Source organism: Anomaloglossus baeobatrachus, chromosome 7 (genome assembly GCF_048569485.1).
Source record: "Anomaloglossus baeobatrachus isolate aAnoBae1 chromosome 7, aAnoBae1.hap1, whole genome shotgun sequence".
Classification (NCBI taxonomy): Eukaryota; Metazoa; Chordata; class Amphibia; order Anura; family Aromobatidae; genus Anomaloglossus; species Anomaloglossus baeobatrachus.
Window position 1 is genome coordinate 22,334,379 of NC_134359.1, and position 20,617 is coordinate 22,354,995.

A 20,617-nucleotide genomic window follows, 5' to 3' on the forward strand; every position below is an offset into this window, starting at 1 on the left:
CTCTCTGTATGGTGTCTGCGTCCTCAGCGGGTCCCGAGCTCATCTGCTCTCTGTACGGTGTCTGCGTCCTCAGCGGGTCCCAAGCTCGTCTTCTCTGTACAGTGTCTGCGTCCTCAGCGGGTCCCGAGCTCGTCTCCTCTCTATACAGTGTCTGTGTCTTCTGAGGGTCCCGAGCTCGTCTGCTCTCTGTACGGTGTCTGCGTCCTCTGCGGGTCCAGAGCTCGTCGCTCTCTGTACGGTGTCTGTGTCTTCTGAGGGTCCCGAGCTCGTCTGCTCTCTGTACGGTGTCTGCGTCCTCAGCGGGTCCCGAGCTCGTCTGCTCTCTGTACGGTGTCTGCCTCCTCAGCGGGTCCCGAGCTCGTCTGCTCTCTGTACGGTGTCTGCATCCTCAGTGGGTCCCGAGCTCGTCTGCTCTCTGTATGGTGTCTGCTTCCTTAGCGGGTCCCGAGCTCATCTGCTCTCTGTTCGGTGTCTGCATCCTCAGCGGGTCCCGAGCTCGTCTGCTCTCTGTGCGTCCTCAGCGTGTTTCGAGCTCGTCTGCTCTCTGTTCGGTGTCTGCGTCCTCAGCGGGTCCCGAGCTCGTCTGCTCTCTGTATGGACGGACTATCTGCAGTTTGGGGGTCACACGACTTATCCCAGAGCCTTTTAGTTTCTGATCCGCAGCACGTTCCCTGCATGGGGCGAGCTGTCATTGTGCTGTGGAGTGAGGTGGAACTTCTGCGGCAGCCGCACCCTCTGCTCCGCTTTATCGCCGGTATCCAGGTGCTCTCTGCTACGCTATTTACATCCTATAGATTTTTTTTCCTTGTGTATCGAGCATTTAATCAGAGAAGCTTCCTGCGCCCCCCGCTAACGCCGTGGCTCTACTCCCCTCCACCGGAGCGTGTCATTGCGACCCCTGTTCCGGGAGGTTAGGCGTGCAAATACGGATCAATAACTGGATTTTTCCTGTTGCGCTGTATTATATTATCATCGCCTCTTTCCTTGCCAGCGGGAAATCCTCCCTCCGAGCTGCGCTCTGCCGCCGTCAGAAAAATACTTTAATTTGTTACTTCCATCTTATGTTAAGGCATTTATCATCTCGCAGTTGAATGTAAGCTGCTATTCTCTGTTATCAGACATTTCAGGGTAAGGACAAAAGATGCAGAAAACTCCTTGGCCTCTGCGATCTCTACTGTCCTCCGCTGCTAAGACCCTGCAGTGAAGGAGATAGACATTATCAGCTCACTCTCTGCTCACCCCATGATACGGGTGATGCCATCTGAGAAAGTGGTGTCTGATCACTAGGAGACGCCATCTTTATGGTCAATGGGATTAGTGCCGATTCAGAGACTAAAGAGGCTGCGGAGGTCCTCTGCACAGCGCAGCGCCACCCATCTGCTGTGCAGGCGAATCGCAGCACCGCCACATTGATGTGAATGGCTGCAGCATGTGTCCGGAAGCAACGCTGCACCCGGGAATCGGGACCTTTCACCAAATGTATCAAGAGATACATCATGAAATAGCAGCTCCAGAACCTTCCCTTCATTGCAGAGATAGATGCTTGTAAGTCCAAGGGGGCTTTACCAGAGATTCTCCTCTGGGGGGGCGTGGATTTCTTCCCCTGCTTGACGGTGACCAATCGTAAGCAGGAGGAGTCATGCAGGGGAAAAAAGAACACGCCCCCTGGATAAACCTATCAGCTTCCTCTGTGTGAGACGTAATAACACAGTCCTGCTCCCCTCCATGATCTCTGCACCTACAGACCCCCAGCAATCATAAAGTGGTGACATACTGTAACAATGGCAATATCCCTTTAAGAAGAATCGGCTTAGTATAGACCCACTATGCTTATTAATATGGCGGAAGAATACATTATATGAATGTCCTACATCCCAAATGATCCTCGCTATCTATCTAATATATAAAGCTCAGTGTGTGTGTATGTGTGTGTGTGTCCGCTAAAGCAATTTGCACCGTCGCATTTACAATCACGAAATTTTGCACAGACCCCTCTTGTGACTCAGGGAACGTCATAGACTATGTTTTGATGGGAAAATTTAACCCCGCGCTTTACAGTTAGCCTCCAAAATCTTGCCTCCATTAAACTGAATGGAGGTGGGAGCTACAGGCTATTAAAAGCAATTGTCAGTGGTTGCTATAGGAACAAAATAAACTGTTAGTATAAGAAGCTTATGTGTGAGGTAATAAGATGTCGGTGGGGAGACGGATGGAGAGAGACAGAAAGAGACAGAGAGACAGACACAGACAGGCCTGGAAAGAGACAGACGGGGAAAGAGACAGACGGGGAAAGAGACAGGCGGGCAAAGAGACAGGCGGGCAAAGAGACAGGCGGGCAAAGAGACAGGCGGGCAAAGAGACAGGCGGGCAAAGAGACAGGCGGGCAAAGAGACAGGCGGGCAAAGAGACAGGCGGGCAAAAAGACAAAGACAGCCGGGGAAAGAGGCAGACGGGGAAAAAGAGAGACAGACACATACTAATAGAGACAGACAGACAGAGATAGAGAGAGACAGACACATACTAATAGAGACAGACAGACAGAGATGGAGACAGACTGATACAAATACAGACAGAGAGATAGAAACAGACAGACAAGGAGGGAGAGAGACAGAGAGACAGTTACTATCCTGGGCAATGCCGGGTGCTACAGCGAGTTATATATCAGTTCTAGATTTTGTCATGGAAATACAGTTGTCCCCTTTAATTTTACTTTCATCTCGATCCTCATGTTTATAGCCCGTCACGTGGAGCGAGAGCTTAGCCAAGGCAGTAAAGGCTGTTGGAATTTAAAGGGATCGTACAGGACTACAAAATCATGGCTGCTTTCTTTCAACACCAGCACCACCCTTTGTCCGCAGGTTGCGTCTGGTATTGCAGCGCAGTTCCTTTCATTTTAAAAGGCAGCTAAACTTTATTTTCTAACATTTGACAGGAGATTGGTGGGGTCCGGGTCCTGAGACCCCTCATCGATCGCTGAAAACACTTGTGACGAGCGCTGATCTAAGAGCAGAAATGCTCCGCTTCTGCATGAATGTGCACAGAGCAGCGTACAATGGACTTTCTATCGGGCCTGTGCAGCGCTGTGTGCGCACTTATGCCCCTGCTTCCTCGGCAGCACACATCTGACAAGTGTTTTCAGTGATCGATGGGATTCTAGGTCCTTATCAAATATCCTGTCATGTGTTAGAGAAAAAACAAGTACACCTTACTGGAGCTGCAGTACCAGACACAACCTACAGACAAGGGTGGCGCTGTTTCCTACAGACAGCAACTATGTGTTTCTAATCCAGCACAAAGATCCTTCTGTAACCTTTCAAGTTTGCAACTTTTTAAAATACTTTGTGCTTCAACTCCTCAACTTCTTCAAGATCTCTGCTTGTTGTCAGTGAGTAGAAATATTTTTCTTTACACCCAGAGGCTGAAATTCTGTTTAATGCACCCAGGGGCCTGGATTATCTGAGGGGTCTGACCATAGGCCACGTCTATAGTTTTTCTCCCCCAATTGTATGGATTGTCTGAGAGGTCTGATCATAGGCAGATATTATGTTCTCCATCAATATATGGATTGTCTGGAATAAGAAAAACATGGCAGCTTTCATCCAAAAACAGCACCAATCCTGTCCATGGACGGTGTCTGGCAGTATGGCTCCGCTCTATTGAAGTGAATGGCGCTAAGCTGCAATACCACCTACAACCTGTAGACGGGGGGTGGCGCTGTTCTGGCTGGAAAGTGGAAAACAGCCTTTTTTTTTCTAAGCTTGTAAAACCCCTTTATATATCTTCTCTGTATGATATTACTACAGATGACAGTGTGCACAGCGCTGCCCAGTACACACGTATCTGTATATATATATATATATATATATATATATAAAATTTGCTCTCTGTAAACAAAATCTGATTTGCATTTCTTCCTCCAGAATGTTCCGCTGCTGTGGAAACACGAGACTTTGTCAGTTTCTATGGTAAAATCTGACTTCTCTGAGCCGTGCGCTATTCTTCCCCTCTGCTCCTGCTTAATATAGCGCCTCTGTCTCGCCCCCCACCCTCCAGTGCATAGATCACCCACCCGCTACTGTCAGTAGTGGTAGATACTTTCCTGGGGTCCTGTGGGTTATAGGGAGGCCTTCATAACCACTTATCAATCACATATACAAACTTTGTCAATTATTCCATTGAAGAACCCCACAATCAGCCTCCCCCGAAACCGTTTATGGCTGATAACAGGGAGCAAAGGAGTATGAAATTGTATTCTGAAATGTCACATCCGATGATAACATTTTTGGGCGAGTGAAGTCCTTGACTGGTGCTTCTGTTAAAAATTTGGTGGTGCTTTGCTGTAAAAAAAAAAACCAAAAAAAAAATAAGGATCATCCAGTTTTATGTGGAGTACAATTTTCTAATATATCACTTTTTCATTATCGTTCACAATCTCTGCTTGCTGTCAGTGAATGGTAAGGATCCTAGACACTGAGAGGCTGAAAATCTGGACAGATCCAAACTTTAGTACAGGTGCATCTGGTTTGGGCAATACTTCATGAGATCATCAATCATGGTCCTGGGTAAAGGACTCCTGAAAATGCCCCAATTGGGTGTTAAATATTTTGTTATTCCCTATAATGTCCGATCTGCAGAATGCCTTCAGACCATAGTGTGGCCCATATATGTCAGAGCATGCTGGGAGTTGTAGTTTTTAAACACTAGACACGAGCCTATTCTCCAGGGTGATCCATCGCCATTATCCTTGATGACCTTGGCCAGTAGGTGAAATAAGTATTGAACACGTCACCAATTTTCTAAAAACATATATTTTTTAAGGTGCTATTGACATGAATTTCTCACCAGATGTCAATAACAACCCATCCAATCCAGACAAACAAAGAAATCAAACCAAACATGTTCATGAACTAAATTATGTGTAATAATGAGAAATGACACAGGGAAAAGTATTGAACACATAAACAAAGAGGGGTGCAAAAAAATCATGGAGGGTCATAACACCAGCTAAAATCTATCAGTAATTAGAAAACAATCCTGCCACTTATTGAATAATAATATCAGCTGGTTTCATGTTGGTCTATAAAGATGCCACACAAGAAACATCTGATGGTGGGTAAAACCAGTGAGCTGGTTGAACTCTTTGGATGCCATAATACGCACCATGTTAGGAGTCCAAAAAGCAAATAACACAAACAACAATGAAGTGTGGAGGTGGAACATCACGGAGTGGGGCTGATTTTCAGCAAACGACATTGGCAATATTCATATAACTGAAGGAGGGATGAATGGACCAATGTACGGAGACATTACTGATAATGTGCTGCCAGCTACCTGGATGATGAAGATGAGACGAGGGAGGACATTTCAGCAGACAATGATCCCAAACACACAGACAAGGAAACTGGCAATTGGTTTCCAAGAAAGAAAATAAATCTGCTAGAATGGCCGAGCCGATCACCAGATCTGAATCCAATAGAAAATGTCCGGAAGGATCTAAAGCTCAGAGTTCATAGAAGGAGCCGGGACCTGCAGGATGTGAGGAGTGTGTGTGGAAGAATGGGCCAAAATCACACCTGAGCAATGCAGGCGACTAGTGTCTCCATACAGGAGGCGTCTGGAAGCTTCATCAAAGGCTTTTATACTAAGTATTAAAGGGAACCTGTCATCAGAAATTTTGCACTAAACCTAAACGTTTCCCCTTCTGCAGCTCCTGGGCTGCATTTTAGCAATGTTCCTGTTGTTCTTGTGCCCCCTTTCTGACCAAAATAAAGACTTTGTAAAGTGGTACCTTTTTGTATTCAGATCTTGATAATGGTACACGGGGGCGGGCTCTCTGGTGTCCGTTAGTCGGCCTCCTGTCGCTTTAGGCCGTCCCCCATCGCGCAATTTCAAATAGTTGACGTGAGGTAAGCTGGCCAGCGCTTGCGCAGAACGGTGGAGGCGGCGGTGAAAGCGCGATAACGAGATTATGGGCAGGTACTTGCTGATGACAATCACAGCGCCACCCATAATCTCGCGCATGCGCCGTGCCACTCTCGCGGGACTGTGCATTGTGCACAGTGTGACCGCTGGTGACGTGTTGCGCATGCGCAAGATTATGGGCGGCGCTGTGATTGTCATCAGCAAGTACCCGCCCATAATCTCGTTATCGCGCTTTCACCGCCGCCTCCACCGTTCTGCGCAAGCGCTGGCCAGCTTAACTCACGTCACCTCTTTGAAATTGCGCGATGGGGGGACGGCCTAAAGGGACAGGAGGCCGACTAACGGACACCAGAGAGCCCGCCCCCGTGTACCATTATCAAGATCTGAATACAAAAAGGTACCACTTTACAAAGTCTTTATTTTGGTCAGAAAGGGGGCACAAGAACAACAGGAACCTTGCTAAAATGCAGCCCAGGAGCTGCAGAGGGGGAAACGTTTAGGTTTAGTGCAAAATTTCTGATGACAGGTTCCCTTTAAATACATGTCAGTAACGTGTTCAATACTTTTTCCCTGTGTCATTTCTCATTATTACATCACTTTTATTTATGGACATCTATGGTTTACTTTCTCTGCCTGTGTGGATTGGATGGGTTGTTACTGACATCAGGTGAGAAATTCATGTGAATAGCATGTTTAGAAATATACTTAGAATATTAATGACGTGTTCAATACTTATTTCAGCCGCTGTATATGACAGTTCGGTGAAGTCGCAGATTGCGTCACAGACCAGGAATGTCGCATCTTTTTTGACCAGTCCCCGTGTCCTCGCCCTCATCCACTAGTCACAGCAGCGATCCCTTTGTTAGCAGCAGACAGTGGCGCGCTGCCCGAGCCGCCTAATGTGAGATCCTCGAGTGCCTCATGTTACCAGGCGTAAAATCCTCCGGGAGCGCAAGCCGCAGGAAACGCTGCCGCAGCAATGACTCACTTCTGCTTATTTTGGCTATTTCAGGAGCCGGCACCTATGACTGAAGACCTGCTGGAGGAACAGTCTGAGGTCCTGGCTAAGCTGGGGACCTCGGCAGAAGGGGCGCACCTCCGGGCCCGGATGCAGAGCGCCTGCTTGCTGTCAGACATGGAATCCTTCAAGGTATTTCTGATGCATCAGCTGATTTACAAGGAGCGGAGTATAATGTGTCAGTGAATGGGGTCCCACATTATACATAGGGGGTCTTCACGTCAGGACCTGCAAATCTGTCCTCACATGCCCTACGGTGGAAACTTATGGCGATCTCAGTCTTGGCCACTGGGGGCGCTGTTTCATTACAGTACATGGATATAGTTCTACCTTTATTGCCTGACCTTTGGCACCAGCGCCGCATCGCTTCAGGCCACACGGTCAGGAGTATGGCTGAGGGGGAGAAATGGGGCGACGCTCTACTTTATTAGCACGATCAACCTTTATTCCCAGATATCAGTGTGTAATCGAGGTCGGACCCCCACAAATCCAATATTAAAGGTGACTGTGATATTGATGATCTGGAATTATAGATCAGTGGGGGTCTTACACCTGGTGCCCCCTTTAATCTTGTACACCGTGTACAGAACCAGAATAGCTCTGCTCCATTCACTGTGCGGTGGCCGTCCTCCGATCTGCAGCTCACTCTCATTGAAGTGAATAGGAGCGGAGCTGCAGTACCTGAGAACGACCACTACACAGTGTACAGAGCTGTGGTTGTTCCCCGCTGATCCATGGGGATCCTGACTATCAAACTCCCCCCATGACCTACCCTAAGGATGCAGTCCTGGACATCCCCTTTAAGTACAGATAATAATAATAATAATATTCACTTATATAGCGCTATTAATTCCACAGCGCTTTACATACATCAGCATCACTAGCCCCAATCACTGTCCCCATTGGGGCTCACAGTCTGGAGTCCCTATCTGTATGTTTTTGGAGTGTGGGAGGAAACCAGAGAACCCGGAGGAAACCCACGCAAACACGGGGAGAACATACAAACTCCTTGCAGATGGTGTCCTTGGTGGGATTTGAACCAAGGACCCCAGCGCTGCAAGACTGCAGTGCTAACCACTGAGCCACCACAAGACTGCAGTGCTACCCACTAAGCCACCACAAGAGTGCAGTGCTAACCACTGAGCCACCACAAGACTGCAGTGCTAACCACTGAGCCACCACAAGACTGCAGTGCTAACCACTGAGCCACCACAAGACTGCATTGCTAACCACTGAGCCACCACAAGACTGAAATGCTAACCACTGAGCCACCACAAGACTGCAGTGCTAACCACTGAGCCATTGTGCCGCCCAATACCTTCCATAGTCATGTGTTCAACTGACAGCAACCTCTCCCGACTGCCACATACATATGCACGCTCAATCTGACTGAGCAAGAGACTGCCGGACACTTTTTGCAGTGGTTGTTCCAGCTCCGTGACTAATCACTGGTCAGTGGGGATCCTGACTATCAGACTCCCCCATGACCTACCCTAAGGTCACAGTCCTGAACATCCCCTTTAAGTACAGATAACCTTCCATAGCCATGTGTCAACAATCTCTCCTGACTGCCACATACATATGCACGCTCAATCTGACTGAGCAAGAGAGGAGAAAGCCACTGCAGGACACTTTGTTCGCTGGTTTAGCGGCATTGAAAATAAAAGGATTGAGCATGTTGTAATTCAGCATGCCCGATCCATCTCCCTTGTGACAGATGATGAGAGTTGGGAAGCCCCATTACCCCTTGTGCTGTATTTGGGGGGTCTTTAGCTGACCCTGTTCCATCGCTGTGACGTCAGACTGTTGCTATCTGCGCTGACACATTGTAACAAAGTTCCAGGATGAGGCAGACTTGTGCTGACGCTTTATCTGGTGGAGTTTGCAGCAGATATCGGGCGGCATTCTCTGCTTGGTTGATATTTCTGCTATCAGGTGCTCCGCCGGCCGGCGTGTGCGATGAGCCCCCCGCAGATATCACCCCGGCCGCGCAGCGGTTCTGCAGACGTGCGATTTTCCTCCCCGGTGACTTGTATGACTGCTCTTCCGTAGGCTGCCAACCCCGGCTGCTGCCTGGAAGACTTTGTCAGGTGGTACTCCCCGCGGGACTACATCGAGGAGGAAGCGGAGGATGAAAGTGGCAACAGAGTCATCAAAGGGGAACTGAGCGCCAGGATGAAGATCCCCAATAACATGTGGGTGGAAGCCTGGGAGACGGCCAGACCCGCGCCCGCACGCCGCCAGCGCAGACTGTTTGACGACACTAAGGAGGCAGAAAAGGTGAGAAGTCTAAAGTCTTATTCCTGTTAAAGGGACGCTACTTAAAGTGAGAATTAAAGGGGTTTTCAGGATTTAACTATTGATCAACTGTGCTTACGACACATAAGGACCCCCATACCCCGGACCCCCACCAATCAGCTGTATGCAGCTCCTGCCAAATGTACACAGTGCACGGAGCCAGAACAGCACAACTAGTGGCCATACTCCGGTACTGCACTTCTGTGCCTATTAATGGGATCTGACTTGCAGTATCTGAGAGCGGCCACTACACAGTGGGTGGCGCTGTGCTGTCCAGTTCTGGATACCGTGTACATTCGGACCCCCACCAATCTATGGTTTTACAATATGTCACCAAATTCAAAGTTATAAACAATCCCTTTAAGAAAGGTGAAAATCCCTTGAATTCGGAGCTCGGTGCCCCTGGTATTAGCGTTAGTGATCCGGGATCAGCGGGGGAGGGGGGCGGTTCACCCCTCTGTATAGGAAGATGGCGGAACATTTCCCTGTAAGGACTGATGTGACCGCTGGCTTCATCCGCATTGATTTCTGCCGCCGCTGTCTCCTCTATGCCCATCAGTAACACTGTGACGGCTCCTCTCCTGCGATAACCACCACTGACCTTTTATTGTTATTTGGTGTGCACAGACCTCCCCTCCCCCACTCAGCGGTAATTAATTATCTGGAAGTCGCCTGAATCCTCCATTTTTCATGTCAGAGATTTATAGCACAGGAAGGATGAGAACATAACAAGTAATGTCGGACAGCGGCCATTCCTCTCGTCCTGCCGCACACACATGCACACTCACTCCGGCCAAGCGTGCATGTGTCCTCACCGCTGAGGAGAAAGAAAAAGCTGCCAGAGACCTCCTATCTCCATAGAGAAGGGATCAGACATATCAAAATCCAACTGCCTGATCCTATTCCCCCATATTGAATCTGCAGCTCTGCATGTAACACGGGATCAGTAATGTATGTACACAGTGACTGCACCAGCAGAATAGTGAGTGCAGCTCTGGAGTATAATACAGGATCAGTAATGTAATGTATGTACACAATGACTGCACCAGCAGAATAGTGAGTGCAGCTCTGGAATATAATACAGGATCAGTAATGTAATGTATGTACACAATGACTGCACCAGCAGAATAGTGAGTGCAGCTCTGGAGTATAATACAGGAGGTAACTCAGGATCAGTAATGTAATGTATGTACACCGTGACTGCACCAGCAGAATAGTGAGTGCAGCTCTGGAGTATAATACAGGAGGTAACTCCGGATCAGTAATGTAATGTATGTACACCGTGACTGCACCAGCAGAATAGTGAGTGCAGCTCTGGAGTATAATACAGGAGGTAACTCAGGATCAGTAATGTAATGTATGTACACAGTGACTGCACCAGCAGAATAGTGAGTGCAGCTCTGGAGTATAATACAGGATCAGTAATGTAATGTATGTACACAATGACTGCACCAGCAGAATAGTGAGTGCAGCTCTGGAATATAATACAGGATCAGTAATGTAATGTATGTACACAATGACTGCACCAGCAGAATAGTGAGTGCAGCTCTGGAGTATAATACAGGAGGTAACTCAGGATCAGTAATCTAATGTATGTACACCGTGACTGCACCAGCAGAATAGTGAGTGCAGCTCTGGAGTATAATACAGGAGGTAACTCAGGATCAGTAATGTAATGTATGTACACAGTGACTGCACCAGCAGAATAGTGAGTGCAGCTCTGGAGTATAATACAGGATCAGTAATGTAATGTATGTACACAATGACTGCACCAGCAGAATAGTGAGTGCAGCTCTGGAATATAATACAGGATCAGTAATGTAATGTATGTACACAATGACTGCACCAGCAGAATAGTGAGTGCAGCTCTGGAGTATAATACAGGATGTAACTCAGGATCAGTAATGTAATGTATGTACACCGTGACTGCAGCAGCAGAATAGTGAGTGCAGCTCTGGTGTATAATACAGAAGGTAACTCAGGATCAGTAATGTAATGTATGTACACAGTGACTGCTCCAGCAGACTAGTGAGTGCAGCTCTGGAGTATAATACAGGATGTAACTCAGGATCAGTAATGTATGTACACAATGACTGCACCGGCAGAATAGTGAGTGCAGCTCTGGAGTATAATACAGGAGGTAACTCAGGATTAGTAATGTAATGTATGTACACAGTGACTGCACCAGCAGAATAGTGAGTGCAGCTCTGAAGTATAATACAGGAGGTAACTCAGAACCAGTAATGTATGTACACAGTGACTGCACCAGCAGAATAGTGAGTGCAGCTCTGGAGTATAGTACAGGAGGTAACTCAGGATCAGTAATGTAATGTATGTTCACAATGACTGCTCCAGCAGAATAGTGAGTGCAGCTCTGGGGTTTAATACAGGAGGTAACTCAGGATCAGTAATGTAATGTATGTACACAATGACTGCACCGTCAGAATAGTGAGTGCAGCTCTGGAGTATAATACAAGAGGTAACTCATGATTAGAAATGTAATGTATGTACACAGTGACTGCACTAGCAGAATAGTGAGTGCAGCTCTGGAGTATAGTACAGAAGGTAACTCAGGATCAGTAATGTAATGTATGTACACAGTGACTGCACCAGCAGAATAGTGAGTGCAGCTCTGGGGTATAATACAGGAGCTAACTCAGGATTACAGTGACTGCACTAGCAGAATAGTGAGTGCAGCTCTGGAGCATAATACAGGAGGTAACTCAGGATTAGTAATGTAATGTATGTACACAGTGACTGCACTAGCAGAATAGTGAGTGCAGCTCTGGAGCATAATGCAGGATGTGCGGTGGACGGCTTCTTCTCTAGGACGCTCCTGGTCAGTGCGCTGTCGCCGCTGCTTTGTCTTCGGATTCTTAGACCTGATCTTCTTTGTGATTCATCCTTTTATGATCGGATCCAGTGGATTTACCCTTCCTTCTCCCCTCCCGGATTATCACTGGCGTAGACTCGGGTTTTTCTGCCGCTTCGTCTCCATTTCCTTTATTTATAGTTTGTTTTTCTAAAGCAATAAATATAAATGTACTTAAGAAGATGCAGCGACCGCTCTGGTTTCCATGACAGCGTCTCGAGGAGAATGAAGCCGCATTGTTCAGCCGCTGATTCCGCAGCCTCGGCATAAGCCGCTCCTCGCCCTCATCCGAAGATTGTAAAGTCGGCCGCTTAGTCCTGTCTGTGCCGAGCGGTAACACAGCGAGGAGGGGTCGGCACCTCCAGACACCGGAGCCGCGGATCGCAGCAACTTTACATTTCTCTGGAAACTTGATTCAGGAGCATCCTCTGCCCCGAGACGCAGATGATACAATGTATAATGTAATTAAAGTGACCCGACCAGAATAAGAGAAACATTAATTCTGGAAAAAAATTCCAGAAAATCTATTACTTATCCATTGGACTGAGGAAAACTTGTCTCTGTGGGTCCGGCCACTGAGATCCCCATTGATCCCGAGATTCAGCGCCATCCTACAAGGAGCGGCGATGCACATGCTCAGCCTCCACTCTATTCATTGTCTATGGAACAACCAGAAATGGCCTTGTAATTGGCAGTCCCATAGACAATGAATGGAGTAGAAACTGAGCATGCCTCTTCCTGCACGGAGCAGAGGTACACATGATCGGCCTTTACTCCATTCATTGTCTATTGGACTTCCAGAAATGGCCTTGTTATTGGCAGTCCCATAGACAATGAATGGAGTAGAAAATGAGCATGCCTCTTCCTGCACGGAGCAGAGGTACCCATGCTCGGCCTTTACTCCATTCATTGTCTATTGGACTTCCAGAAATGGCCTTGTTATTGGCAGTCCCATAGACAAAGAATGGAGCAGAGGCCAAGCATGCCCTATCCTGCACAGAGCAGAGGTACACATGCTCAGACTCCGCTCCATTCATTGTCTATGGGATGGCCACAAATGACCTTCTAACCGGCAGTACCATAGACAGTGAATGGAGTAGAAACTGAGCATGCCTCTTCCTGCACAGAGCAGAGGTGCACATGCTTGGCCTTTACTCCATTCATTGTCTATTGGACTGCCAGAAAATGACCTTGTAATCGGCAGTCCCATAGACAATGAATGGAGCAGAGGTAGAGCATGTGCACCTCTGCTCTGTGCAGGACGGGGGCCGCTGTCCCCTGTTCTATGGGTTCCAGAGCTCAAGTTTCCAGTTCAGCTGTACCACCAGCGATCAGAGAAATGTGACATCAGAGCTGTAACTTGAACCTTATGGGCCCAAATGTAAAAGCACCAATGGGGCCCCCGATTATTGCAAATCTTTAATTGTAGTGGTCTTTTTTTCTATAGGCCCAAGGGTCTTTTGGGGCCCCCTAGTCTCCAGGGCTTGGGTGCTATTGTTACCCCTGCACCTTTTGTAGTTACACTCCCCTCTGTCATATTTACCTAAGGCTGGAGGGTCAGGATTACCCCGTATGTGGACCCTGTAGGGGTCATATGGTGGAGACTTGTGGGTCTGTGGCCGGTGGGAATGATCCTCTAACCCTTACACTTTAGGTTCTCCATTACTTGGCCGTCCAGAAACCCGCGGACCTGACCCGCCATCTCCTCCCGTGCGTCATCCATGCCGCTCTCCTCAAGGTCAAAGACGAAGGTGACTCTAATCCTCCCCCATATCATACGACCTCGTATCTTCCCTGCAGATGATGGCCGTTGTTCTCACGTCCTCTGATTTTTCTACAGAAATAGTGGAAGATATTCCATCCGTGAAGTCATCGATAAGACGCATCATCTCTCATTCCAGTAAAGTTCTGCGCTTCCCCAGCCCCGAAGACAAGAAGCTGGAGGTGTGTGAGCAGAGGCCTGTGAGGGGCGGTGGGGTCTCCCCAGATTTCGTGGGGTTCACTGGTTTCTTCTTGTCCTCTTTCCCAGGATATCATCAGCCAGATCATTAATGTGGAGGCCACTATCGCCAGAGCCCGGTCCCTGAAGACAAAATTCGGGACGGACCGATGTGACAACGCCGAGGAGAAGGAAGATCTAGAGAAGTATTTATGACGCAGAGCGCCACCTACAGTCACGGATGAGGCTGCGCAGATCTTCAGTGCCAGCCATTAAAAATAAAAGGGTTCTTGGCAAAACGATTCACAGGTCCTTGGTGGCCACGTTGATAGTCCATAGACACCAAACCAGAGTTGTGCGAACCTCCTCTAACTGCCAGCAGTTGGCGCCTCTAGTGATTTATCAGCCCTGCGACCACATAGTGTAAAGCAGAAATACAAGTCACAGAGGCACCCAGAATGCCGGCCGGCGGGAGGAGGTTCGGGGACCTCTGGTCCAGCGCTAACGGACTACCATTGAGGCCGGAGGACCAGGGTCCTGCAAATCGTTTTCCCGATCTCTAGGTCTAAATGCCGTTTCCTTTAATATATCTATATTGGGAAATACGTGGATTCTTCCTTCCAAAACCTGCAACACGCCCATCCATAGGCTGAGAAAAGCGCAACGTGCAATACCGCAGGCAAACTGTGGACCAGGATGGCGCGGTTTTAAAAGGAAGCAGACATGTTTTTCTAATCCTAGATCATCCCTTTAAGTTTCCATTTGGCCCCTCTGTAGGTTATATCGATTTCTGGGGAACCTAGGTGACCACCCGTGCAGCCACCATTACAAGAGGATTGTTATGTGGATTTTTTTGAAAAATCCACGTTTAAAAGCAGCATCAAACACAAGGGTTTTTTTGGAGAGAGATGCACAGATTTGGACAGTTTTTTTGGGGCAGGGGTGCAGATTTAGACAGTTTTTTGGGGGGAGGGGTGCAGATTTAGACAATTTTTTGGGAGGAAAGGCACATATTTAGACAGTATTTTTGGGGGAGGGGCACAGATTTAGACAGTTTTTTTGGGGGGCACAGATTTAGGCAGTTTTTTTGGGGGGGATGGGTGCAGATTTAGACAGTTTTTTGGGGTAGGGGTGCAGATTTTGACTTTTTTGTGTATGGAGAGTTTCCTTTTCAGCCTCAATGGTCAAATTTGTAGCAATTTTTTTTATTTGAAGCACCTGAAAAATAGACGTAGTGGATAAAAGCCGCGCCGTGTGCACTGGAGGCAAGATTTTTCCTTTTGAAATCATTAGAAAGTTTAGACAAAGACAATTTTCAGCTATTTTTTTTTTTTCCCGTGTGGATTTTGCAGCAGAATCACATTGTAAACTCCTGTGTGAATGCGGCTTTATTCCCCCATTGCGCAGGAGACCTGAATACAGAGCTGTTGCCATTCAGGAGTGTGGGAAAGTTGGGGAGGACACATGGCGCCATATTAGTTATAACTTCCCCAGAAACAGATATAACTAGAAGCAGCTAAATACAAAGTGTGCAGCAGACGACGGCGGATGTTTTTTTGTGGGTGGCGGGATCTATAGGGTGGTGATAGTCGCTCGCCCGTCAGTCTCCATACGTTGCGTTCCTCTCTCCGCTGTTCTTTGCTGTCATCACCGATGTTGTGATCTCCTCACGGTGACAGGTTTGTGAGTTGTCTCCTGGAGGAGCCGGAGGTGCCAATCATCGGAGCGTGCAGGGGTCCGGCCGGAAGCATCATCCACAAGATGTTTGTCAACGCTCAGCGGGTGAGTCCGGGGCTGTAATAACGGAGAACACGGGCGGAGTGGCGCCTGGGCGACACGCGTTATCTTGCTCCACGTCGGAGGAGGCTGTAAGGACACCTTGTTTTCTGCGTGTGATTAATGTCCTCTCATTATCTCGCACCGCGGGGCCGGGCGCAGACATCCTGCCTCTTGTCGGAGACGGGGAGACACAATAAATAGGCAGCGGCTTTTGTCTCGCTTCCGTACTCAGGACAAACATGCGAAAAGGAAAACAAGCCGCCGCCATCGGTCCATGTCAGAGAGCGATTACCTATTGTATAGATAGTCGCGTCTCATCACCATCTATACAGACACGTGGGGAGATGAGCAGCCGCCAAACGCCGCTTATCACCGCAGGGGAAACAAAAGGGGCCGACGGTAAACACCAAACTGCTGAATCCTTATCAGCAAAGCTCTGACAGTCCCCATAGAAGAGCGATGGGACCGAAACATAAGTGTTCTGATGGGGGGGGGAGCTGACCCGCAGGAACATCGTACATGCACCGGTGCCCCCTAAGGGGTCCTGACTGTAAGACCCCACCGATAATACACTAAGGGTCTATTCTGAGAGTCCGTAATCAGTTTATATCCCTGGGAAGCCCCCGATATCCAGGTATATGTACTCAGTAGAAGTGATGACATCACAGGATGACATCACATCAACTTTGGGGGACGGGCAGGGTGCGTCGCTGGAGAAGGGGCTTTTGGCAGTGAACCCTCTCGATAGACATGGGTATTGGTGTCCTCTGTATCGTGTAGCCTCCATCCCCCTCCCCCCATCATCATGGCGTCCATACCTGTGCGTAATGTCATGCTGCATGTACTAAACTGTTTGTCTAACCTCTCGTAGCCATCCTCGGCTTGACTGTGTTTCTATCTCTTACCCCGGTTTCCTTTCTCAAGCTGACTGAATCTTCTGATGAGGTAACATCCAGAATTTTTGCCTCATTTCCTCACCCCATGACTTGTGTGTAATGAGCGGAGGACGGGGGCACATACTTACCCACCCCCACCCGGGGCGTCACCTAAAGCTTCTCACTAACATTTACTAACAATGTAACCGCCACCGTATAAGGGGCCACCTCTCACGATATTGAGGTGAAAAGTCCGGTGACCACAGACCCTGTCCTCCGCCACGCTACGTCTCAGGTAGCCAGGACTACATTTCCAGCTGACAAGAAGCTGCAATACCAGACACAGCCTGTGGATAGAGGTGGCGCTGCTCCAGGAAATAAGGAACACAAAAGAATACTGCAGTCTCTGTAAGCGCGAAGATATGTGCAAACACATAAGGTATGAACTTATACTGCATTAATGCTATATGGAATATACTGAAAAAACTGAGGGTAATTAGTGCATAAATTGGCCAATTGATGTGAGCCCATCAACCACGGCAAGGTGACCTTTCTTTGATAGGATCCTATCCTTATGTTATATCTCTCCTGGGCTAAAAGCCTACAAATTTATGGCCGGGTAGGATCCAGCACTAATTAAAACACCATTGGGCTGATGGGAGACGAGCAAAGTCAGAAAAGGAGGCAGACAGCATCTCCAATAATATACTACAAAAAACTGACCAGCGAGCGAGTGTGAACAGGTGCAAACTGCTAGGATACATGATACACCAACAAAAGAATACAGCAGCACTCTGCATTATGTAGTCATAGCAGTTTGCACCTGTTCACACGTGCTTGCAGGTGCTGGTCAGTTTTTTGTATGTTATTGGAGGTGTTGACTGCCTCCTTTTCAGACTCTTCTCTCCTCCCCATCAGCCCAAGGGTGTGTTTCTAATTAGTGCCGAATCCTACGTGACCATGCATTTGTAGGCTTTTACACAGGAGAGGCATGACAGTAGTATAGGGTCCCATCAAAGAAAAGTCACCTTGCCGTGGTTGATGGGCTCACATCATTTGGCCAATTTATGCACTAAGTACCTTAATTTTTGTAGGTATATCCCATATAGCATTAATGCAGTATAAATTCCATACATTGTATGTGTATATATCTTAGTGCTTACAGAGGCTGCTGTATTCTTTTGTTTATGTAAATTGTAGTCATAGCATCTTGCACCCGTTCACACTTGTTTGCAGGTGCAGTTGAGTTTTGGTTTTTTTTTGGTTTCAGGAAATAAGGATTCAGCTTTTCATGCTAGTACATTATGCCCAATGTGCGACACCCGCCCCCCCCCCCCCAAATCTCTGGGAACTGTTGTCACTTAGAGAACGGTGGAGGAAAATCCCACAGACCCGTGATGTGTCACACTTGTACCCCTCTTGTCTCTCTCATTGTGAGCATAGACCGACACTGATGAGTCCTTCATGCCCATGTCCTATGAGGCCGTAGTCTCAGCCGTGGCCATGCTTGTGATGAGGATTGTCTTTATGTTTCAGGTGGCAATGATGGCCCCGATGGACGAAGAGCCCAAGAAGTCGAGCACGTCAGATGACAAGAAGCTGCTGTCCGGAACAGACTTCCCCTCCCCCGCTGGCCGTGAAGTCATCCTGCGCACCACCGTATCCAGACCAGCCCCCTACTCCAAGGCCCTGCCCCAGCGCATGTACAGCGTCCTCACCAAGGAGGACTTCAGGCTCGCCGGAGCCTTCTCCTCGGACACGTCCTTCTTCTAAAGTCCTCACGCTAGACCACGTCGTAGTCGGGTGACGGCTAATGTGGCCCGTGATCAAAATAATAGGGCGACTCCTCCGCTTGTTAGTGCGATCGCTGTTTGCATTTCATCTGTGCAATCCCCAAAATTGAGGGGGTTTATCTTCAGGACACTGAGCAGTCAGTGCTGGGGGCTCCTTGTAAGATGACTTGGTCTCTGTTCATTGTGAAGGAATCGTGGATTGTCCTTCACCCAAATCTAGAGATGTCTCCTTAATTCTGGGAATATGCGATGCTCTGCAGAGGTCACTGATGTCTCAGCGCCCGTCCATCTACGGTTATTGTGTCCACCCCCCTCCCCCATAGAGATCAGTGGCTGTAATGTGAGTATTCGCCTCCATGTCCTCTGCCAAATTAAATGGATCCCCAGCGTTGAGGGTTGCTTTTTACAATATTTGGCTACTTTAATAAATTTTAGCAAATGTATTTGATAAGTATCTCACACCCCTTTAATCTGCCCCATATGGTGGGACCTCTGGGAGGGTGGCGGGACCTGTTCTGATGTTGTCGGCTATCCCCGAAATCTTAGTGTTATGTACTGTCCCTCATCCTATTCCCCTGTTTTTATAATGGAGTACGTGCCAACTTGAGGAATGAAATTCTGGAATAAACCCCGGCCCCCAGGGAATTTGTTAGATACGTGGGGTCTTTTCTGGGTGCAGCAACAGATGGAGATGAAGTGTATAGATGTCACTGCAGCAAGGTCAAAACCTGGAGTTGTCTCCAGAAAAACCAAGCAAGAAGGTTGTCTGTGTCCAAGTCCAGGGGTACAGTGTCCCAGGGTGAAGCTCAGGCCCCGGAACGCAGTGTGCCAGGGTGGAGTTTAGGTCCCGGAACGCAGTGTCCCAGGGTGGAGTTTAGGTCCCGGAACGCAGTGTCCCAGGGTGGAGTTTAGGTCCCGGAACGCAGTGTCCCAGGGTGGAGTTTAGGTCCCGGAACGCAGTGTCCCAGGGTGGAGTTTAGGTCCCGGAACGCAGTGTCCCAGGGTGGAGTTTAGGTGGTGTCTCGGGTGGATCTCAGGTCCAGGGGAGTAGTGTCTTGGGGTGAAGCTCAGGTCCAGGGGCAAAGCGTCCCGCGAAGGAGCTCAGGTCCAGGGGTGCAGTGTCCCATGAAGGATCTCAGGTCCAGGGGCACAGTGTCTTGGGGTGGAGCTCAGTTCCCAGAGCGCAATGTCCCAGGGTGGAGTTTAGGTGCAGTGTCTTGGGGGTGGAGCTCAGGTCCAGGGTTCTAGTGTCTCGGGGGGTGGAACCTAGGTCCAGGGGTCTAGTGTCTCGGGGGTGGAGCTCAAGTCCAGGGGTGCAGTGTCCTGCGAAGGAGCTCAGGTCCAGGGGTGCAGTTTCTTGGGGCGGAGCTCAGGTCCAGGGGTGTAGTGTCTCGGGGGGTGGAGCTCAGATCCATGGCTGTAGTGTCTCAGGGGGTGGAGCTCAGGTCCAGGGGGTCTAGTGTCTTGGGGGTGGAGCTCAGGTCCATGGCTGTAGTGTCTCAGGGGGTGGAGCTCAGGTCCAGGGGGTCTAGTGTCTTGGGGGTGGAGCTCAGGTCCAGGGGCGCAGTTTCTTGGGGCGGAGCTCAGGTCCAGGGGCGCAGTGTCCCGTGGCAGAGCTCAGGTGCTGTAATTTACACGTTACCGGCAGGCAGTGGATGGGCATTCAGTCTTTGCTGCTGATATTTTCACGTCTCCTCAGGCATTGGGTCACTGCCCCGTTTTCGGCACAGGCCCGATCCGACTTATTTCCTATCTCTGAATGGTTGCGGTGTCCTGGATCACGTACATTTGTCACTGCGCCGGCTCCAGGGCTTTGGTGCGGTTTTATTTTGAACATTTATTATCTTCACTTTGTCTGCAAAATAAACCCTTGTGTGCAATAGTCTCCTCCAGCGTCCATTGTCCAGACGACACGAGGTCTCCATCATTGTTATATTGTGTACTATGCAGAGCGCTGCATCTCCATCCGGAGCCTCCTGAGAGCAGAACATAATGATGTGTGCCATTCTGGATCTGTAGAAAGCTGGGGAAAAGCTGCTGCTGGTGGGGAGCTTGTGTCCGACGTAGAAAAGGAGAATTCTGGAAAGGCCGAACTATGGACGAATATGAGAGATACTGTGA

General features: G+C 48.7%; 1 protein-coding gene across 1 annotated transcript in view; it reads left to right on the top strand.

Annotated features, from left to right (window-relative positions):
• The window catches only part of RAB3GAP1 (RAB3 GTPase activating protein catalytic subunit 1), a 168,947-nt gene extending 148,566 nt beyond the window's left edge, over positions 1-20,381 (top strand). The window contains 8 exon segments of the mRNA XM_075317143.1: positions 6,935-7,072; positions 8,993-9,220; positions 13,765-13,861; positions 13,951-14,054; positions 14,140-14,255; positions 15,729-15,831; positions 16,753-16,773; positions 18,240-20,381. Of these exon segments, the coding sequence (XP_075173258.1) occupies positions 6,935-7,072; positions 8,993-9,220; positions 13,765-13,861; positions 13,951-14,054; positions 14,140-14,255; positions 15,729-15,831; positions 16,753-16,773; positions 18,240-18,476 (1,044 nt within the window). The 3' untranslated portion in view covers positions 18,477-20,381.
• The last annotated feature ends 236 nt before the right edge of the window (positions 20,382-20,617 follow it).